The sequence below is a fragment of the Protomyctophum bolini genome (assembly GCF_963924005.1).
Source record: "Protomyctophum bolini genome assembly, chromosome: 21".
Classification (NCBI taxonomy): Eukaryota; Metazoa; Chordata; class Actinopteri; order Myctophiformes; family Myctophidae; genus Protomyctophum; species Protomyctophum bolini.
Window position 1 is genome coordinate 8,420,103 of NC_137882.1, and position 20,572 is coordinate 8,440,674.

General features: G+C 42.8%; 1 protein-coding gene across 2 annotated transcripts in view; it reads right to left on the reverse strand.

The window, feature by feature from the left end:
• The window catches only part of oxsr1b (oxidative stress responsive kinase 1b), an 80,438-nt gene that overhangs the window by 41,808 nt on the left and 18,058 nt on the right, over positions 1 to 20,572 (reverse strand). For both annotated transcript variants that reach the window (XM_080793377.1, XM_080793376.1), the window contains exons 2-3: positions 19,243 to 19,355; positions 1,633 to 1,741 (exon numbers count right to left, since the gene is read on the reverse strand). In XM_080793377.1, the coding sequence (XP_080649503.1) occupies positions 1,633 to 1,741; positions 19,243 to 19,355 (222 nt within the window). The remainder of the gene's footprint in view (positions 1 to 1,632; positions 1,742 to 19,242; positions 19,356 to 20,572) is intronic.

The following is a 20,572-nucleotide window of genomic DNA, read 5'->3' on the forward strand; positions in this document are numbered from 1 at the left end:
GAAATGCCAATAAGCATAATATCATCCGAGAGCTTCTTTGGTCTCGGCAGGCTCCACCGTATCCGTAATGCTCCTCTTCAACTTCACTTCAACCGTGCACTGGTTAATTGTAGCGCTGCCACGGGGGGTGCCGTTAATGCCGACCCGTGGACTGTTATTATCCCTGCCTAGTTATTAGCCTCCTGCGCTGGCTGCGTGGGGGCCCGGGCCCCCGGCAAAGAGCCGCAGTGCACACAAGACATAACAATGAGGATCAGTGGCTGTCACATTCCCTACAATCACACACAGTTACACACCCCCCACATCCATCAGCGAGCCAGCCAGCTGCCCGTCACTCTCCACTCGCTCCGTAGTCGGCGAGTGGCTACCGCTGCCGATACATACCGGCTGCTGCCCCATCACTCACCTCCACCCCCTGTCCTGACGCCTGCGTCCGTCCCACAGCTCTTTGTAACACTTAACCCATTCTGACCTGAGATCAGATTCATACGAGGTTTCCACTGGACACACACTGGTCTGATTAACCCATTCTGACCTGAGATCAGATTTTAAAAATGTCAGTCGTTCTTCGATTTTTCCAAAAATAGCAGACCTACAAGCTCTTAGCGCGCCACTCGGTGGCGCGCTACGAGCTTGTAGATCTGCTATTTTTCAATAGCTAAAGCATAACATGATGCTAACACCAAAACGGGTTCCCGGTCAGAATGGGTTAAGACTACTATAAGACAAGTTGACTGCCTCCAAGACTGGTGGATGAGGAGAGCCGAATACCCAGCGGTTGATACTTTGCTTTCCATCTAGTGATGGGCGAGTCAACAGGACTGAGACCTATTCTAAAGACGCCTTCCAAATCCTGACCTAAGTTTTCTGAAAAACATCCAAAATATCTATTCAAAGATTACAACAATGTTATGATGTACATACTGTAGCCACAAGGGTTTCCCATCTTGAAGGGTAAAAACCCCAACAGGGGTTCCTGTCCTGAATGGGTTTTACAAATAGTGCATTGCGATCTGTGTGGATAGCATCATATTTTCTCTAAGCCTTGATTACAGACGTTTTTGTTTACTGAAATCACTCTTTTGAGTGAAGAGGAGGTTGACGATTAAAAGGAATTCGGCAGCGATGGAGAGATGACCTTGGTGAATTATTTCCCCCTGACACATCAAAATATACACTCACCGAACAAGTACGGTACTTTGAATATGTCCATAATGCCATTCTAACATTGTTCATTAAAAGAATATTTATTTCACTAAATTCCCACCAACATATTCCCCTGCAGATGTCGCAGTGAGAAATAAATTGTCTCATTTGAAAAGTACTAAGTGATTAATTTAGCTTTACATTAAGCCGGCGACACAGGGTGTAATGGAGTTACAGTATGGACAGATGGGTGTGGGAGGAAGTGTTTTCAGAGGCAAGGAAGGCATGTGTAAAAAACAACATTAATAAAATCGATGTCATCAAATGTTTATGTCCTCATGCGTGCGCGTGCACGTGCACAAGCACGTGTGTGTGTGTGTGTGTGTGTGTGTGTGTGTGTGTGTGTGTGTGTGTGTGTGTGTGTGTGTGTGTGTGTGTGTGTGTGTGTGTGTGTGTGTGTATGAGGTATAGTAAATGGGCTCTTACCGCCACTCAATAGCCTCATCACCAACCAGAGTTCATCCTTTACCACAAATGAGGTGTAGTAAGACACAATGTTGGGGTGATGGCACTGGCTCATGGCCTGGATCTCTTTCTGTCAGAGGAGAAGCGAGAGACAGAGAGAGACAGACAGACAGACAGACAGAGTGAGAAATGAAGAGAAAGAAACAGAAAAGAGTGGTATGCACATGAGACTAAAGCAAGCAGAAGGTCAAAAAGAAAGAGACGAGACCATCAGCATTCTACTACAGTATTGTGCCGTTAGGCAACAGAGAAAACACCAGTGGTCACGTGGTGGAAAAAGTACTCACATTGTTTTACTCAAGTAAAAGTATGAATACTGCAACATAGAAATACTGTTGTTACAAGTAAAAGTCTGGAATTCAAAATGTAGGCATCAAAAGTTAACCTGACGCTGCCAGATGAGGGCGGTATTGGGGAAACATATTCCCCAACACAACACTCATCTGGGATCTCTGACGGAGTTGAGCCCTGAGTCAGATCTTCTTCGTACCGAACCAATCAGCGTGAGCTAAAGGCGGGATATGTGCAAAAGCGGATGTGACGGTATATAGACACGTCGATATGATTGGTTGTGTTTGCACGCCCACACGGTGATAGACAGACGCTCCCATCCAATCATCTACCATGTATCTTGAAAAAAAGGAACAGCCCCGTCATCGAATTTGCTTCCGCGATCCCAGATCCAAATAAGCTGTGAAACAAATTTGTGTAGCAAGCTTTTTGGATCTGGCAGCGTCAGGTTAATCAAAAGTACTCATTATGCAGAAGACCCCATTTCACACATTTTCAAATGTATAAAATGCACAAAAATCCTTTGAAAATAGCAGATACTGTAAGCTCACGTGTTGCATAGCGGTGCACTGTGAGCTTGTAAGTTTACAGTGGTCACACCGTCAAACAAATACTATAGTAATGGGGTAAAAGTACAATACAGTATTTGCCTCTGAGATGTAGTGCAGAAGTAAAAGTATTGTATATTGGAAAAATATATATATCTAAACCGAGTACTGAGTTAAGTCGAGTACTTGAGTACATTACTTAGTTACTCTGCACGACTGGAAAACACCTTATGCCAGTTGCCTCCAATTTTAAAGCTGATGACATACTTAACCCATTCTGACCTGAGATCAGATTCATACGAGGTTTCCACTGGACACACACTGGTCTGATTAACCCATTCTGACCTGAGATCAGATTCTAAAAATGTCAGTCGTTCTTCGATTTTTCAAAAATAGCAGACCTACAAGCTTGTAGATCTGCTATTTTTCAATAGCTAAAGCATAACATGATGCCAACACCAAAATGGGTTCCCGTTCAGAATGGGTTAATAAGTCTCACATTTGTCACCTAATAGATTGATTGGGTCTTTGCGCCACAGCTGTTGTAATTCAATTAATCTCTCATTACTCATTTAGCACAGACACTGCCGAGGCTGCAAGTAAATGTCCTTTATTATGGCTGACGAGTATAGGATGACTATACGGTTGGCACGAGATCAGAGCACAGCTGAGCGAGTCACCCAAAGTAAACCTGTACCTGTCCCGGCATGTGAAGAAGTGCAATGCAAATCAAAGCATTTCAATTCTGACATCACCATGTGGTAATGCTAACACTCCCCATCGCTGCTTGGCATTCTAAGATACCAGAGGTATTAAGCGATGACACGCGGAATGCCTACTTTATCCCGTTCTCTCTCTCCAGGAACGTACGTTTTCTTGGAAGTGGGGAACTGCAACCGTTTCCATCTGGCCTCGAAACGCTGGCATGCAATGAAAAACCTCTGGGAAATTAACCCGAAGTCAATCATGTTGTTGACAGAGGGGTTTACTCTCCATGTCGATTCAGAAGTCACTTAAAATTGAATATGTATTGTATTGTGTTCACTTCACATCGAGGCAACTTCATTACGTAGGCCACCAGAACAGAAAACATTTTTCCGTCTTCTTTGCTTCTCGCTGTAGAACCGTATCTCTGTGTGTGTGTGTGTGTGTGTGTGTGTGTGTGTGTGTGTGTGTGTGGGGGGGGGGGGGGGGGGGGTATGCGTGTATGTATGTGTTTGCAAAGCATTAAATCCCAGAAGCTTGGGAAGCTTTAGAGAGCTGAGGTAATGTTGGCCCGGGAGAGCCATTCATCACCTCAGCACCAGTCACAGTCATTACCTAGATAGACTTTTCCAACAGTTAAGAACCAAAGAGTACAGGTCCTACCTCTAGGGAATGGCATATTATGCAGAGTGTCAATCATTACTCTTCCCGGTTTTCACTTTAAGCTCATCATTCTTAGCACGGGGGGTGACTTCAAAGTCTGTCATAGCCATAAAAAAAATCTTGTTTCCCAGAACCAAGGATATCAAGTCAAGGTAGAATGCAATGAGTCATCAGCTTGTGCTGTGGGGGAATTCTGTGAAGACAATGTCATCAATCTGTTTTTTTCTTTTTTATTAGTTTCCTATTTTATTGTAAGTGACAGCATTAAGCAGATAACTGTAATAAAATGTAATCATTGTGGTATTCAATGATGTTACATAGTACAAATACTTCTAATCACAACTGATGGCCAGCAACAACAGATTCTCAACTAAAATCACCAAACCTTCACACACACCCATCCACCATTCATTTTGTTGAGGCAAAACGATCAATAGACAGAAGTGCTGGCGAAGACAAAAGATGGATGGGCAATCAAAGCCTGCCGCATGCACGCCCTCAGCTGAAATCAGCCTTGCCAATGCTTACACAACGTGCATCACCGGCCGGATGCTTTGCCAGAGTCATCACTACTTGGCTGGCTTTACACTGAAGAAAAGGTGGCTGATGCCCGGAGGACAGCAGACGTAAAGACCACGCCTTTGGCAATGGACATGCAGGTGATATTAGAGATCTTAACAAAAGGTCAGGGGAAACACCTGCCCCGAATCACAATAAGGGTGTACTGTATATACAGAGTGTCTATGAAACAAAAGCTATTAGACCATGGCAGGCACAGACAAGACTGACAGGAGGACAGCACCTCAACAACAGTTCGAGTGTAGAAAAGAAAAAGAGTGACCTCTGGATATCTTAGCAAAAAGTATGGCCCCCTATTACTCTCATCGTCCTGGAACTCATTCTCATGGGGCTTAGTGAGCCATTGATTGCAGCTGTGGCATTGATGGGTTTTTCTGTTTCCCCCATAGGACCAGCACTTGTTTCCCTTTCCCACATACAGTAGCATCAGCATCACCTCTGTGAATGTCAACGGAAATTGTCTGGGATTTGCCGTCTAAATCCACAGAGGAACATAACCCTACGTGTCATAATCTATTCATAGCTATAACACATAATATTGTACTAAAACCATTTATTTCTCCCTTTGTTATTATTTTTTAGATAATGTGTATCATATTATTACATTTTGAGTCAATATTGGCTAAATTTCATTGCACAGTTAATAATTCACACTGGAAAGTAATTTACTGTATAAATCTATCTTTGTTGTGGTTTTGGCTAGACTTTTCTGAACGCTATAACTCAACTTTGACAAAATGTACGTTGATTTTCATACGTACTGAAAATGCAAAACAAATGAAATGTAGCGGTATGTTTTGGTTGTCAAAGCCCACATTCCTTTATCCGTGAACCCAAACTTCTTTTCATTATCAAATAATTGAATCACTTTTCTGTCAGGCCAGATGGCCAGCAACTGTGGATCATCACTATCCTCTCTCCCTATGCTCCTCTGGATCTTACAGTGAAGGGGGGGGGGGGGGGGGGGGGGGTATAATAAATACAGAGCCTGCTGGCTGCAAACCAGACTCCGTCTTTCACCGGTGTTTGGCCCAGTATCAGCGTGGGTTTGAGGTTAGGTTTAGGCATAGCTTAGAGCCAGGCATAGTGTTTGTGAGGTTGTTTTGGGGGGGTTCCAGGTTAGGGTTGAGGCGCCACCTGGGAGACACACCAAAGGAAGAGGGAGAGTCCCGACTGCAGACAGCTTTTGGCTGAACAAGCTGCAGGGCTACACCACTGTGCCACATCAAAACACACATGCTTTGGGTCACACACGTGTGGAAGTGGCAGGTCACTGCAGCTCTGTGGACCGTCCAGGGTGGAGCCCAGAGCAGAGGAAACAATGGGATGACCGGGAGGGTGGATGCTGTGTTGTGTCGCGTTGTGTTCTGGCAGAACTTGGATGTTCTTCCCTTCTCTTCCAGCAGACAATGAGTCTCTCGGTTTTGATTATTTTGTTGTGTGATTAGGTCACTGTAAACCTATCCCCATGCATAATGGAAATGTGCTCACTGCTCTACACCCCCCCCCCCCCACACACACACACACACACACACGCACACACCCACACAAAGCCGATCTATATCCAAGTCAGTGGAAAAAAAGTACCATTTCCTTTTTCCAGCTGTTGTGCAGCCAAAGAAAACAAATAAATGTAATGCAGCCCACTTCTCTTCCATGAGCTCTAGCTTCACTTGACCCATACATACATTTTACATTACGTGATGTGACAGGCATGCAGAATGGGTGACATTTCCCATAGAAAGGAGGTGACATTCACTGTCGATATATTTTCCCTTTTTCTCATGTTGATGATATGGATTTTTGTGTTCTATGCTATGTGTTGATGAATTTAATACACAATGGAATAGTCCCCAGGACTTTTTTGTGTCATCTTTCCATTGTGTTTTTTTTCCTTCTTTCTATGAAAGCATGGAATCATAGCAAAAATAATGATCTATTGGTCAGGGCTTGACATTAAGGCTTGTCCTGTTGTCCGGGACAACTAATAAATCCTTCCGGACAAGTCATGTTCCATATAATGGCCAGTCATCATCATCATCATCATTTTGCGACCGCGGTCTAGATCGTGGATTTCACAATATCACGCCAGACTTCCCGGTCCTTCATTGCCATCCCCAGTTCCTGCTTACGGATGCCTGTGTCCCTAGCGATGACATCAGGGAACGACAGTTTTCTACCTCTGGTCTGCTTTGAGGCAGGACTCCAGAGAAGAAGGGAAGATATAACCTCATTGTCAGCTGGCCATATGGCCAGTAGGCCTTCATTCCATATGTTGATCTGACCCCCCCTAATCACAAATTTGATCTCCACACTGTTCATAACTTCATATTCACAACAGGCACTCTCATAAAGACAAGATGCTGTTTAAACTGATTTTGATGTGATAAGCAATTTAGCTGCAGCCTGCAGGGATCCCTTGGAACCCCCTGAAGGACCACTTTAGAACCACTGGGATAGGGTGACTAGAAACGCCACTGCTGAGAACCATTCAAAACAAATTTCTTCCATGCCAATGAATGACCCGATTTTAACATACGATGATGAGAGCTGGGTTTCCCTAATGCCAGGTATACAAACTTTGTTAGAACAGGTACCAAACAGTGGCGGATAAAGAACATGCCTATGACTAAGCCTCGAATATATATATTTAGATATTATAATGGCCAGTGGATGACGTCAATATGACAATTGAACAGTTGACACGAATAACCAAATTATTCTGACCCCTCCCCGAAAATACCTTTTTGTCCTGACCACTTATCCATGATTTTTATACATTATGGATCATTCGTTTGGACTGGTTATTCGTCTCAACTGCTCAATTCTTGCCACTGTCTCTGATTGTCTTTAATGCTTTGAAAAGTTCAAAGCAATCATTTAGAAAGTGAAGAGGTTGGTTTGATTTTTATTATTAAGGATCCCCATTAGCTGGTGCCATAGCAACCAGCTAGTTGAAGTAGAAAGTACAAGAGTACAGAGATGGCCATGGAAATAGTAAAAATAATACGCTTGACTATTAAAGTAATTAGTTACAAATTGCTCCATCTACAGTACCTTCCCTCTCAGATTTGTACAAAGGGTTGACGAAACCGCGACATGCTTCTTTTTAAAACCACTTCATGAGTTCACGGTGCTTGAAAAAAGAAAGTGTGAATGTCAAACCCCTCTCCCACAGCTTTAAGAACAGTGTGCTTTTCTTCACCGTGTCTACTGGACTAGTATGCATTTTGTATTTACGGTAAAATGAATGGGAAAAGTGAATGGGAAATATACTTGTCGTGCCTTAAAAAGTTACATTTTGAGGGACGACAAGTACATTTTGTACAAGGGTTTCCTCAACCCTTTGGTTAATTAGGGTGAATACAGTTGTACAGCTTATAGAACTGAAGTCAAGTTAAAACTCTTAAAGAGTATCTCTCTCATTCAGAGAGAGTACTACAGACACCTATGACATCATACATAACAGTACATAGCAGGGGCTGCATTTCATGTGTCTTTCACGACTCTGAGTGTGACTATAGTCTTTGTTTGATGATCTCTGACTGGGACCAGAAGGAAAACAACTAACAGTTTTTACAACATCTCATTGCTTATACGATCTTTCTTTGAGATTTACAAAAATCCAATCTTGTCTCGCCGATTCCGATCTTTTGAAAATCATGCGATCGGAGCCGATTTCCGATCACCCGATCTAGAACAATCCTAGAATTAATCAAAGCAATTCAAGCGTCAGCGTATATAAATATATAATGCTGCCAGCAGCCAAGGATCTCAATTTCATCATATTTTTTCTATTCAATTTCTATTTTCTATTTAATGGCAAAATCTGGAATTTCTGTGAATAAATAAAAATGGACGTCATATTTTTTTCTATTCAATTTCTATTTTCTATTTAATGGCAAAATCTGGAATTTCTGTGAATAAATAAAAATGGACGTAACTACCCGCTGAGCAATTTTCCATTTAAAATAGCTCTGCATGGTTTTAAATACCTTGGTATTCAGATTACAGACAGCTTTGAAGATTTATTCAAATGTAATTTTGGTACTTTACTGACTCGCTTCCAGGAAGATTTTGAGCGGTGGTCTCTATTGCCATTATCTCTTGCTGCGCGTGTTAACTGTTAACTGTGTCAAGATGAATTCTCTCCCAAAATTCTCTTATCATGTCCAGTGCCCATTTTTCTTCCCCTTTCTTTTTTTGATAAAATTGATCGCTTGGTCTCAGATTTTATTTGGAATAAAAAGGTTCCCAGGATCAGTAAAACATTATTACAAAGACCCAGACCTCAGGGTGGGTTAGCCCTACCTTACTTTAGGTTTTATTACTGGGCGGCCAATCTTAGAATTTTGCAACATTGGCTGATGTTGGAGAAATCACCTTTACGTCCAACATGGATTTAAATGGAATGTTCCTCAGTTAGGCCTTCGCAGTTTTGTGCGCAGCCTTAACCCTGTATTTCCAAACCTTCCAGAGGCCACAGAGGTCGATTCCTTTTTAACTCCATTGTCGTGCACGAAGGGCCTAATATCTATTATGTACAATTGTATTTTCTCTTTGCTGAGAATGTTGTGCCTTGTCTTGTCGTATGTTTGTCTAGTTTTTGTTTCTAAACTTGATTCAGGTTATGTGGTTCGTAACTGTCAGTGTCACTTCCCTGTTAGTATAGGACTATACAATTTATTTGTCTTTTATGCTACCACAATATTTTGCATATGGTGGTTATATGACATTTATATGTATCTTTTTGGTATGTCCCGTATGGGTGTGTCACTTGTTATATTATTTGATTTACTGTATACTCTGAAATCTTGAATAAACAAAACTGTGAAAAAAAGAATAATAATGGACGGGAACTGTACTAATCGGAAAGAGGCTCCAGACTCAAATGCCATTCTCATGGCTACTACTCCAACTTGGATCGTAGTTATTAACAGTGCTCATTGTGAACTAGCTTTGTGCTTATTATCTTATCTACGCTAATTGTAGCTTAACCTTGCAACTTAACCGTGTAACTTAAATTAAGCTATATTGAATGAAGATCCACTATACAGATTTTCTCAGATCATTCTCCAGGTGAACACACAGATTCCTGCCAAGTGCCAATAGATATCGACTTCAAGAGCTTTTCACTGCAATAGTGCATGACGGTGCATGTGGAACATGTCCAAGCCGAGCCATGTACCCGGTATGTAAACGCTGGGTGCATGGCGTGCATGTGGAACATGTCCAAGCCGAGCCATGTACCCGGTATGTAAGCGCTGGGTGCATGGCGTGCATGTGGAACATGTCCAAGCCGAGCCATGTATCCGGTACGTAAACGCTGGGTGCATGGCGTGCATGTGGAACATGTCCAAGCCGAGCCATGTATCCGGTACGTAAACGCTGGGTGCATGGCGTGCATGTGGAACATGTCCAAGCCGAGCCATGTACCCGGTATGTAAACGCTGGGTGCATGGCGTGCATGTGGAACATGTCCAAGCCGAGCCATGTACCCGGTATGTAAACGCTGGGTGCATGGCGTGCATGTGGAACATGTCCAAGCCGAGCCATGTACCCGGTATGTAAACGCTGGGTGCATGGCGTGCATGTGGAACATGTCCAAGCCGAGCCATGTACCCGGTATGTAAACGCTGGGTGCATGGCGTGCATGTGGAACATGTCCAAGCCGAGCCATGTACCCGGTACGTAAACGCTGGGTGCATGGCGTGCATGTGGAACATGTCCAAGCCGAGCCATGTACCCGGTATGTAAACGCTGGGTGCATGGCGTGCATGTGGAACATGTCCAAGCCGAGCCATGTACCCGGTATGTAAACGCTGGGTGCATGGCGTGCATGTGGAACATGTCCAAGCCGAGCCATGTACCCGGTATGTAAACGCTGGGTGCATGGCGTGCATGTGGAACATGTCCAAGCCGAGCCATGTACCCGGTATGTAAACGCTGGGTGCATGGCGTGCATGTGGAACATGTCCAAGCCGAGCCATGTACCCGGTACGTAAACGCTGGGTGCATGGCGTGCATGTGGAACATGTCCAAGCCGAGCCATGTACCCGGTATGTAAACGCTGGGTGCATGGCGTGCATGTGGAACATGTCCAAGCCGAGCCATGTACCCGGTATGTAAACGCTGGGTGCATGGCGTGCATGTGGAACATGTCCAAGCCGAGCCATGTACCCGGTATGTAAACGCTGGGTGCATGGCGTGCATGTGGAACATGTCCAAGCCGAGCCATGTACCCGGTATGTAAACGCTGGGTGCATGGCGTGCATGTGGAACATGTCCAAGCCGAGCCATGTACCCGGTATGTAAACGCTGGGTGCATGGCGTGCATGTGGAACATGTCCAAGCCGAGCCATGTACCCGGTATGTAAACGCTGGGTGCATGGCGTGCATGTGGAACATGTCCAAGCCTAGCCATGTACCCGGTATGTAAACGCTGGGTGCATGGCGTGCATGTGGAACATGTCCAAGCCGAGCCATGTACCCGGTACGTAAACGCTGGGTGCATGGCGTGCATGTGGAACATGTCCAAGCCGAGCCATGTACCCGGTACGTAAATGCTAGGTGCACGATGTGGTCACGACAATGTGGCTTCATGTGCATGCCCAGACGGTATGCTGAGGTTGCAACGCAAATGCCATGCAACATTCACAAGGTGGAATTTCCTGGTTGCACACAGAAGAGATGCCAGTGACTTAACCCTCTGTGGAGACACCGCAGAGAACCTTGATTACATTTATTGGCTCCAAACTGACATTTAGAACACATATTTGGATAGTCGCTTAGAAAATGCACTGAAATATAATACCAATTCAGTCACATATCTGACATCTCTCTAGTCTCTACCAGCCACATTATACAACGGGCGTCTGCCGTGGCACAATCGTTATGCGATGCTCAACCAATGGCACATCTCCCACCCAATCACGCCGGCCAATCACAATTTGCGTCGCACTAAAGATTAAGAACAGAGGATGCTACAGTGGCAGACATCTTGCTGACTCACTAAGTATAATTTTATTTCCCACAGGAGACATCAGCTGAAGCACTTAAAAAATGAATTAAATGAATAAATGAAGTAGGATATTGGACTTGGCCATCTCTTACATTCATGAGTTGTTTTCCATTATCATAACATAATATCTAACAGTCACAATGGTTTTGTATATAAATGTGCATATAAGTCTGTAGTGGGCATTTAGCCCTTCAAATAAAAGACTTGGTTTTTGTTTTACAGGCTGTACGTATATCACACTTTTGTTGTTTGGATTGTTGTGCCAATAGCTGGTTGTTTTACCACAACTACTAAGCAGGCAGAGTAATACAATGATGAAGACCCTACACATGTAATGTAGAATTGTTGTCAGGAGCTGGTCCAAGAAGGAGAAAAGGGGCTATAATCAGTTTACAGAGACCTCCTGCAGAACGCAACAAGCCGTGCAGCAACACTTATGAGCTGAGAATGAGTACATTCACTACAGTTATTCTGGAATGACGATTCACGTGCCTTAACGATTCCCTCTTAGCGGTCCGATTCCGTAACGGTTCCCTTTGACGATTCCTACAATTGCATATACCCCATTGGTTCTTTAACCCATTCAGATTTAAGCATAAGGTTATACTTTAGCGATGGAAAAAAATAGCAGATCTACGTGTGGCGCAAATCTTAGAACATTCTTTCAGAGCAAACATTTTTAACTCAAATCTTTTCTTCTGGGGCTGTCCCTGGAACAAATGGGGGTCTGCGGCCAAGTACATTTTTTTGGGGGTCCTTGACATGAAAATGTCAAGGAACGACTGACATAGAAACACTGACATAGAAACGACTGACATAGAAACATGGGTTTTTCAGAAATCCGTCCGGATTTAGAACACATTTGTAGAATCAGCCTCAGGTCTAAATGGGTTAAAGTGAGGCACCAGGACCCTCTGGGTTACTTCAGGGACCCTTAAATAAGGTCTGAGTTATGCTGTCACAGTTCGGGTGGTCATTGAAATTAAAACGTTTGAGAACCCCTGGTATTTCAAATGCATCGCAGACGTTAAGTCCACAATTCACATACCAGCTCCGACAGTGTGATAAAAGAAAACGGTTCCGAATGTGATGGAACCAATTCCGGTTACTCAATGGCCCCTTTTCCACCGGGGTTGATCCGGTACGGTTATATTTTTCTCCACCTAATATTGAACCAGTTCAGAGTGTTTCCACTGAAAATGAATTGGTTCAGATAACCCTAAAAGTTGGTTCGGAACTGGAACCAAAAAATGGCCACCGGTTCCGTAAATGGTAAATGGTGCATTTATATAGCGCCTTTATCCAAAGCGCTTTACATACATTGTGCATTACATTCACCCAGTCACACACACATTCATACACCGATGGCGGAGAAAACCATGCAAGGCACTAACCACTACATCAGGAGCAATTAGGGGTTCAGTGTCTTGCTCAAGGACACTTCGACACTAACTCTGGGGGAGCCCGGGTTCAAACTGGCAACCTTGCGGTTACCATCCATCCAGCCAGCCAGTTACGTGACAGCCCCATGGTTCCAAGAATCCAGAACGGAACCAGTTCTGGAAGTTCTTTTGGTGGAAAAGGAGCCAATGTTGCTCCGATTCTAGATCCCCAAACAGATATTCTGGAACACAGGGCCAGACGAGGCCCAAACAGATATTCTGAAACACAGGGCCAGACGAGGCCAACTCCGTTTTCTTTGTGGTAAATAATCCAAACTCATTTCCCTGTAGTAGTAGCCCTTCAAAGGGCAACAACTAAATGTCCTCCATTGTCACAGACCGACAGCTCAGTTTGACATCACTGTGCTGGACACATACTGGTGCCACAGAGGCACACTGGTGGCACACACACACACACACACACACACACACACACACACACACACAGAGGCCACTATAGAACCAATGCTATACGTCATCGGCAGTGGTGGAAATGAACTAAGCACATTTACAAGTACTTTTTACTTTACTGGAGGTTAATATTCAAAAGATTTGTATAGGTTTGAAACCTGTCAAATGGGATATTCTGCATAATGGGTACTTTTGGTACTTTAATTATATTTTGATGCCATCCCTTTTGTTTTTACTCAAGTACATTTTAATTCCAGACTTTTACTTGTAAAAGAGTATTTATATATTGCAGTATTGATATTTTTACTGAGCCTAATAATAATAACACACAATCACAAGGACTAAACTACACAAACACACACACACACACACACACACACACACACACACACACACACACACACACACCTAGCGACATGTCAACAAAGGCACTATAAATACCGTGAGAGAAAGGAGTAAAGGTGTTAAATTGACATTTTAATGCCAAGGACCCAAATTGGCCTTCCTCATTAATTCTGCTGTGGTTTGAATCACTCAAGGTGCATGCTCATCAAACTGGAATAAACAGAGCATACCACAATTACCACAACATCGTCACTGTCGAGTGGAAACCTTGCATGTCCGACACAATTACTTGTCAGAAAAAGACAAATCACACCCGAGTGGTGGTGCAACTCCCCTCTCTCCCCCTCCCCTCCTCTCTCTCATTAGCAGGCAGCAGTACATCACTATCTCTCTCTCTGTTTCTGACACAACAGCGCCCCTACTGGTACTAATAGTCATACTCATGCTCATTAACACATACATAGGTGGACACATAGGCGGACACGGACATTGCTGTTCCTTGGAGTGGTTGCACCACTCAAAAAAAGAAAAATCAGACCCATGTGAAGTGAGGGGCGCTCTTATCATCATACATCATCTCATTACGACCAATCACAATTTGCGTCCTCACTTTTGTCTTCAATGTCTGTGTTTACACACTTTTGTCTTCAATGTTTGTGTTTACACAAACACTGAAAGCTAGGCATAGGAAGGGCTAGCGCCCCTCAAAAATAAAAAATGAACGTGTGTTCCAATAGATCCAATACTACTTAATCTCAAACTATTTACTTTTCATTGGTACTTAAAGCAGCACTATATAACTTTCCTGTTCTATCCCGATATTGAACCCTTTTTCCTGCGCAAGTGCTGACATACCATTGACCTAATAGGGCATAGCAGTGGGCGTGGTTCCACTGAAAAATCGGCCATTAATTTTTTCCCATTGAGATTTACGAAAATCAACCATGCAGATTAGACAAATAAATTGATTGGATAAAAAACAAGTTACATAGTGAGGCTTCAAACACTTTTATGCAACACTGTTGTATAACAAAGTAAAGCTTAAATTTACACGGGGGGCATAATAAGTTGAAATATGGAGATAAGAGGTTTCTGGCCGACATCAGCCTGTCCGGCGGTTACAAATGGCTCGGTTACAGCTCAGGGTAGGAAAAATAAAACGGATAAAAAATGTGAGGCATCCTCCTTTTAAACCTGCTCCTTGAGGAGGTGGCAATCTGGATGCAATTTAACGCTTCCTCGACGTTTAACTGAGCACCCAGCGGGCCATGGAAGCTGGGTGGAAACCACAGGCAGGAAACCTTAAACCTGACCTCTTACTATTCTCCATGAGACCACTCAGTCCAAGAATCCCAGAACAACATTGTCCCCGATTCATCCTCTGGACTGGATGGGAGGGGTAGCCTCAGTTTAGTACTCGGTGAGTAAAGCAGCAACAGATCTCCTTCACACACACGCACGTACAAACTTTACTTGCTCTTTGGCTAGATTAAAACAAGATTTTGATGAAAACAAGTAGCTTCAGTTCATGCATGAGCACACACACACACACACACACACACACACCTTCTCTCTCGTAACACTGGAGAGCTCCACATCGCCGGCTCTGTGCCATCAAAGAAACGCTGTTTTGACCAAAAATGTCATCTGGGACAAGGAATAGGAGATACAGGATTGAAAGAAACGGATAGAATGGATTCTTATGGTGCCGATGATCTAAGATGGGCTCCGTAGTCTTGTGACAACAGTAGCTAGCTACCAGATGCTAATGTAAGTAGCATTATGGCTCGATCGATCGAATGCACTATAAAAGCGCAATTAATCAACGGCAATGGCAGTAAGCGTAGTATCAAAAAATAGGCTTCAGTTGACCTACATCTACGGCAATGGCGCTGAAAGAATTTACTTTCTGGCCCTTTAGCGAGATTAAAACAAGAACAAAATGACAAATGTCAATTATGACTGTGATAACAGTCTGAAAACAGGCCGGTCCCTCGACCTCCCCTGGAGGTGGGTTGAGAGCTGAGATAACGTTGGATGCACCTTGCCAGCCCGGGTCCAACAAGGCCCGTCCCATCCCGGGAAGACCCACTGCTAAATCAGCCAACGCCTGAAATCCCACAAAACGCCCACATATTGAAGAAACACCCTAGTTTCACCGGCTAAATATAGGTCTGGTTACACAAAGTAAAAAAAATATTTACTGGTCAAATATGCTAAATTGCTTTTCTTGTATGTTACCAATACCATGTGTTAATATATACTGTATGCAATTCTCAGTGGCTATCATAAACAACATAATAAGATACATAATTTTGAGTGGACTGACTCTGAAGGCAGACCGGCAAACCCATGAGGACCGAATAAGATGGTGACAAGTTACGAGATCAAATGCCTGTTGTGGGGTGTATCAATTCATAATGTAATAACAACTCATAATGTAATAATGGTTCGAAATGTAATAATTTAATTTTAAATGTAATAAAAGTTCATAATGTAATAATCAAATAAAACCATGAGCACTAACGTAATCTACCCTGTAAATGTAAAGCAGCAGCCTATCAGATATTTTGGAGCCGCATCATAGATCCTCGAACAAGGTTCTGATGGAAGTTCCGGCGACTCAACTTGTCACCACGGGTGACTGGGCTTTCTCGGCCCGGGCACCTAGGCTCTGGAATGCCCTGCCAGAGGCTCTAAGACAAGTTAGCTCACTGTGTTCTGTTAACCCATTTTGACCTGAGATCAGATTAAAAAAATGTCTTCTACATCCTGACAGTTTTCTGAAAAAGCTATGTTTCTGTGTCAGTCGTTCTTCGATTTTCCAGAAATAGCAGACCTACAAGCTATGAGCTTATAGATCTGCTATTTTTCAATAGCTAAAGCATAACATAATGCTAACACCAAAAGGAGTTTGTTTTAGGTTGTTATTAGAGATAGTAAAAGATGAGTGTTATTATGATTTTTTTATGATTTGCTGCTTTCTTTCGTTTTAGGGGGGGGGGCATGAGAACATGGGGCTATATGTATTCAAAATATTATGGCGATTCCTTTTTTTATTATTTACTATAGTCCTAATAGACCCCAGGAATGTACACCTGGCCACAGAAGATCACAGGATCTACTGAATGTGAAGGAGGCCATGGGGGTAAGCCACACTGTGTCACAGGCTCATATTATGTCAGTTTGACACATTCAGTAGATCCCGTGATCTTTTGTGGCCAGATGTAATTTCTTGGGTTCTAGTAGGACTATAGTAAATAATAAAAAAAAACAATCGCTATAACATTTTGTAAAAATAAATACATATTTAGCCCGATACTCGAATGCCCCGCCCCCCCCCCCCCTGTCAAAAACAGCTAAAATCCCTAAAACGAAAGAAAGCAGCAAATTAAGAAATGAACACTCATCTTTTACTTTCTCTAATAACAACCTAAAACATGAACCTTGGTTGAAAAAAACTAAAGTTGTCCTGCAACTGCACAGCTGAATACTCTGTACTATACAATGCATGCAAAACCTAACTTTTTTTCAGAACATCCTCATACACTGTCAGTCGCTCTGAAGTAAATTAATATGCGAATATGAAAATGATTAGATGATGATGATTAGGTTAGCTGATGCCAAGCCAACAACGTTTTGCATTGTTAGCTTCCTGATCTTTTTTGGTATGCGCCTCGCTCTAACCATAGGACAGTACGACGGCTAAAAACGCTTCTTCTTTTACATAATTTTGGACACATGCCGGCTTGAGTCGGGACAACTTACAATTTAGGCATTTAGCAGACGCTCTTGATCCAGAGCGACTTACATTAAGCAAAAACAAAAGCATGGCATACACCACATACAGTATATAAAAAGTAGTTATCATGAATCATGTATAAACTAAGAACGTAACAGTGGAGTATCTATGTCAACTATACATGTCAACAGGGGCTATCTAAGGGACAACTTGAAAGGGAAGTAAAATGTGTCCTCTACACTAAAGGTCTCTCAATCATGTTTGTAGTCTAACTTTGGACTACAAACATGATTGAGAGACCTGTAGAGAGAGACCTAAGCTAATTGAGTGCCTGTTTCCTCCGAATCACCCAGACCCCTGGGAGTGGGTGTCTTTGGGTCATCAGGATCAAAAGAGCAGCTGGAAATTAAAACTCCCCACTGCCAACAGTGACACAGCCTCTGCACGCACACTACATGTGACACGCCATCGCACATCCTAGTCACTTTACAATTTTCAAAACCAGTTAGACCTGAGGCTGATTAAAAAAAATATTCCAAATCCTAACAGTATTCTGAAAAGTCTGTTGTTATTTGACCCGTTGGCCTTCTTGTCTCAAAATATTTGGTTCCAGCGACCCCCAGAAGCAAGGATTTGAGTAAAAAATGTTCACTTCAAAAAAAGAATGATATATTCAAAGATTTGCACACATTTCGTCAATTTTTCAAAATAGCAGGTCTATCACTTTTTTTTGAGTAGCCAAAGTAACATGACACAAATGCTTATGTAACAATTTGCCCCAGTGCTACTACAGAGTTATTTAAAAATATATATATACTAATCACAAAGCCTTGTCAGATTATAAACCTTTATTGATGCTACTAATTACTACCATAATTTCAAATGGAATAAATAAATAATATTAATAATACAAATAATAATAAATACCCTTTTTAGTTAGATGCTTCATTTTTTTGCATAAAACATTAAACAAGCTTTAGTTGTCAACTCAAGAACTGAATTAATTACACTGCAAAGACAATTACTACTGTTCAGGGCCGTGACAGTGTCTTAAACAACGTAGGCTGGTAAAATAGCTTAAGCCTCAACCAGCTTCTTCTGACTGACGCTGACCCACTCTGAACACACACACACAAAACCTGCTAGTCACCAACCACAGGACACCAAGAGGATCTACACACATTACACAAGTTCGTCATCTGATCATCACTATGTGCGGGGGAAAGAAAGACGCCACCGCGGTCTATTGTTCCTCCAGAACTCATAATGCACACATGTTATGAATGAAGGCGCAGAGAGCCGCTCTCAAAAACAAAACAATGCAGCCTTGAGGAGGATGGCGCGCTGCGGTCTAATAGTTTCCTGGCACCGCTGGGGAGGACTCGCCCTCTTCGGAGGAAGGCCAGAGAGGAGTGTTGGAAGTGACAGGGATGATTGGAGCCGAGCGGCGCTACAAGCAATCCAGTAATGGGAAGCAGAAGTGGAACTAACTGCGTCCATACCTCCCCCCAATCACTGGAATTGGAGTGGAATGCAAGGGCTGCTGGGCAACAACATACTGTAACTGCCCGTGTTATGCTATGCTGGCTGTGAGGGAGCACATTTCTCTATTCCAGCCATTCCCAACCTGGGGGTGGGGGGCCCCCACTGGAGGGCCGTGAGTAGACCCCGTCACAATTATTACATCATTGCACTAATCGCAATGATCTGAGATAATCGCAATTCGTTAATTAATCGTCAAAATTATGTTGAAAATGTTCATATATTTTTAAAAAGGAGTGGAAATAGCAGTCAGATCTACAGAGAGCGGACGGTGCATCTTACCAGGAGCTCGTCCATACTGGTCTGACACTTCTCCAGGTTGATTCTCTTGATGGCCACCTTCTCCTTGCGTGGTATACAGTAGGCTGCCTGGACCACAGCTGTAGCCCCACTCCCTGAAGAGACACACAGACACAGACACAGACACAGACACAGACACACACACGCTTCATTATCAGGCTGTCGGGAAAAAGGGTACATCCAACAACATAGACAGAGTGAAGTGTGTGTATGGGGCAGTGATGTAAATAGGTTTTCAATGTAATGAGTCCCGGAATGCAGGGGAGTCATATTTTGCAATTTTTTACAAAATGCAGCATTTAACTCCCATTACATTTTATATGGTTGTTGTAATGTAGTTATATTCATGTAGAAAACAGAAGAACAAATTATTATTATAACTAAAGCTAGCTAAATTAACTAGAATAAAAGAGTGCATCCCGTGGATGCAGAGGTCATTGTTTTATTAACTATAAAGTTTAAGTGGATACTGCATAGGGCGCTAATAAAGAACAAAAAAAACAAAATCTGAGGATGAGAGCTTTGACATGTGTGTGTGTGTGTGTGTGTGTGTGTGTGTGTGCACACAAAATATGGTCAACATAGGTTGACCATATTTCTAAGCCCCCAGCAGTGTTTTCTTTCACAGCTCTTGGAAAGAAGACACTTTTTGAACACAACATAGTTTGTGAAAATGTAAGCCAGGCAGACACACACACACACACACACACACACACACACACACACACACACACACACACACAGACACACGCTTCATTATCAGGCTGTCAAGAAAAAGGGTACATCCAACAACATAGACAGAGTGTAGTGTGTGTGTGTGTATGGGGCAGTGATGTAAATAGGTTTTCAATGTAATGAGTCCCGGGATGCAGGGGAGTCATATTTTGCAATTTTTTACAAAATGCAGCATTTAACTCCCATTACATTTTATATGGTTATAATGTGGTTATATTCATGTAGAAAACAGAAGAACAAATTATTATTATTATTATAACTAAAGCTAGCTAAATGAACTAGAATAAAAGAGTGCATCCCGTGGATGCAGAGGTCATTGTTTTATTAACTATAAAGTTTAAGTGGATACTGCATAGGGCGCTAATAAAGAACAAAAAAAACAAAATCTGAGGATGAGAGCTTTGACATGTGTGTGTGTGTGTGTGTGTGTGTGTGTGTGTGCACACAAAATATGGTCAACATAGGTTGACCATATTTCTAAGCCCCCAGCAGTGTTTTCTTTCACAGCTCTTGGAAAGAAGACACTTTTTGAACACAACATAGTTTGTGAAAATGTAAGCCAGGCAGACACACACAC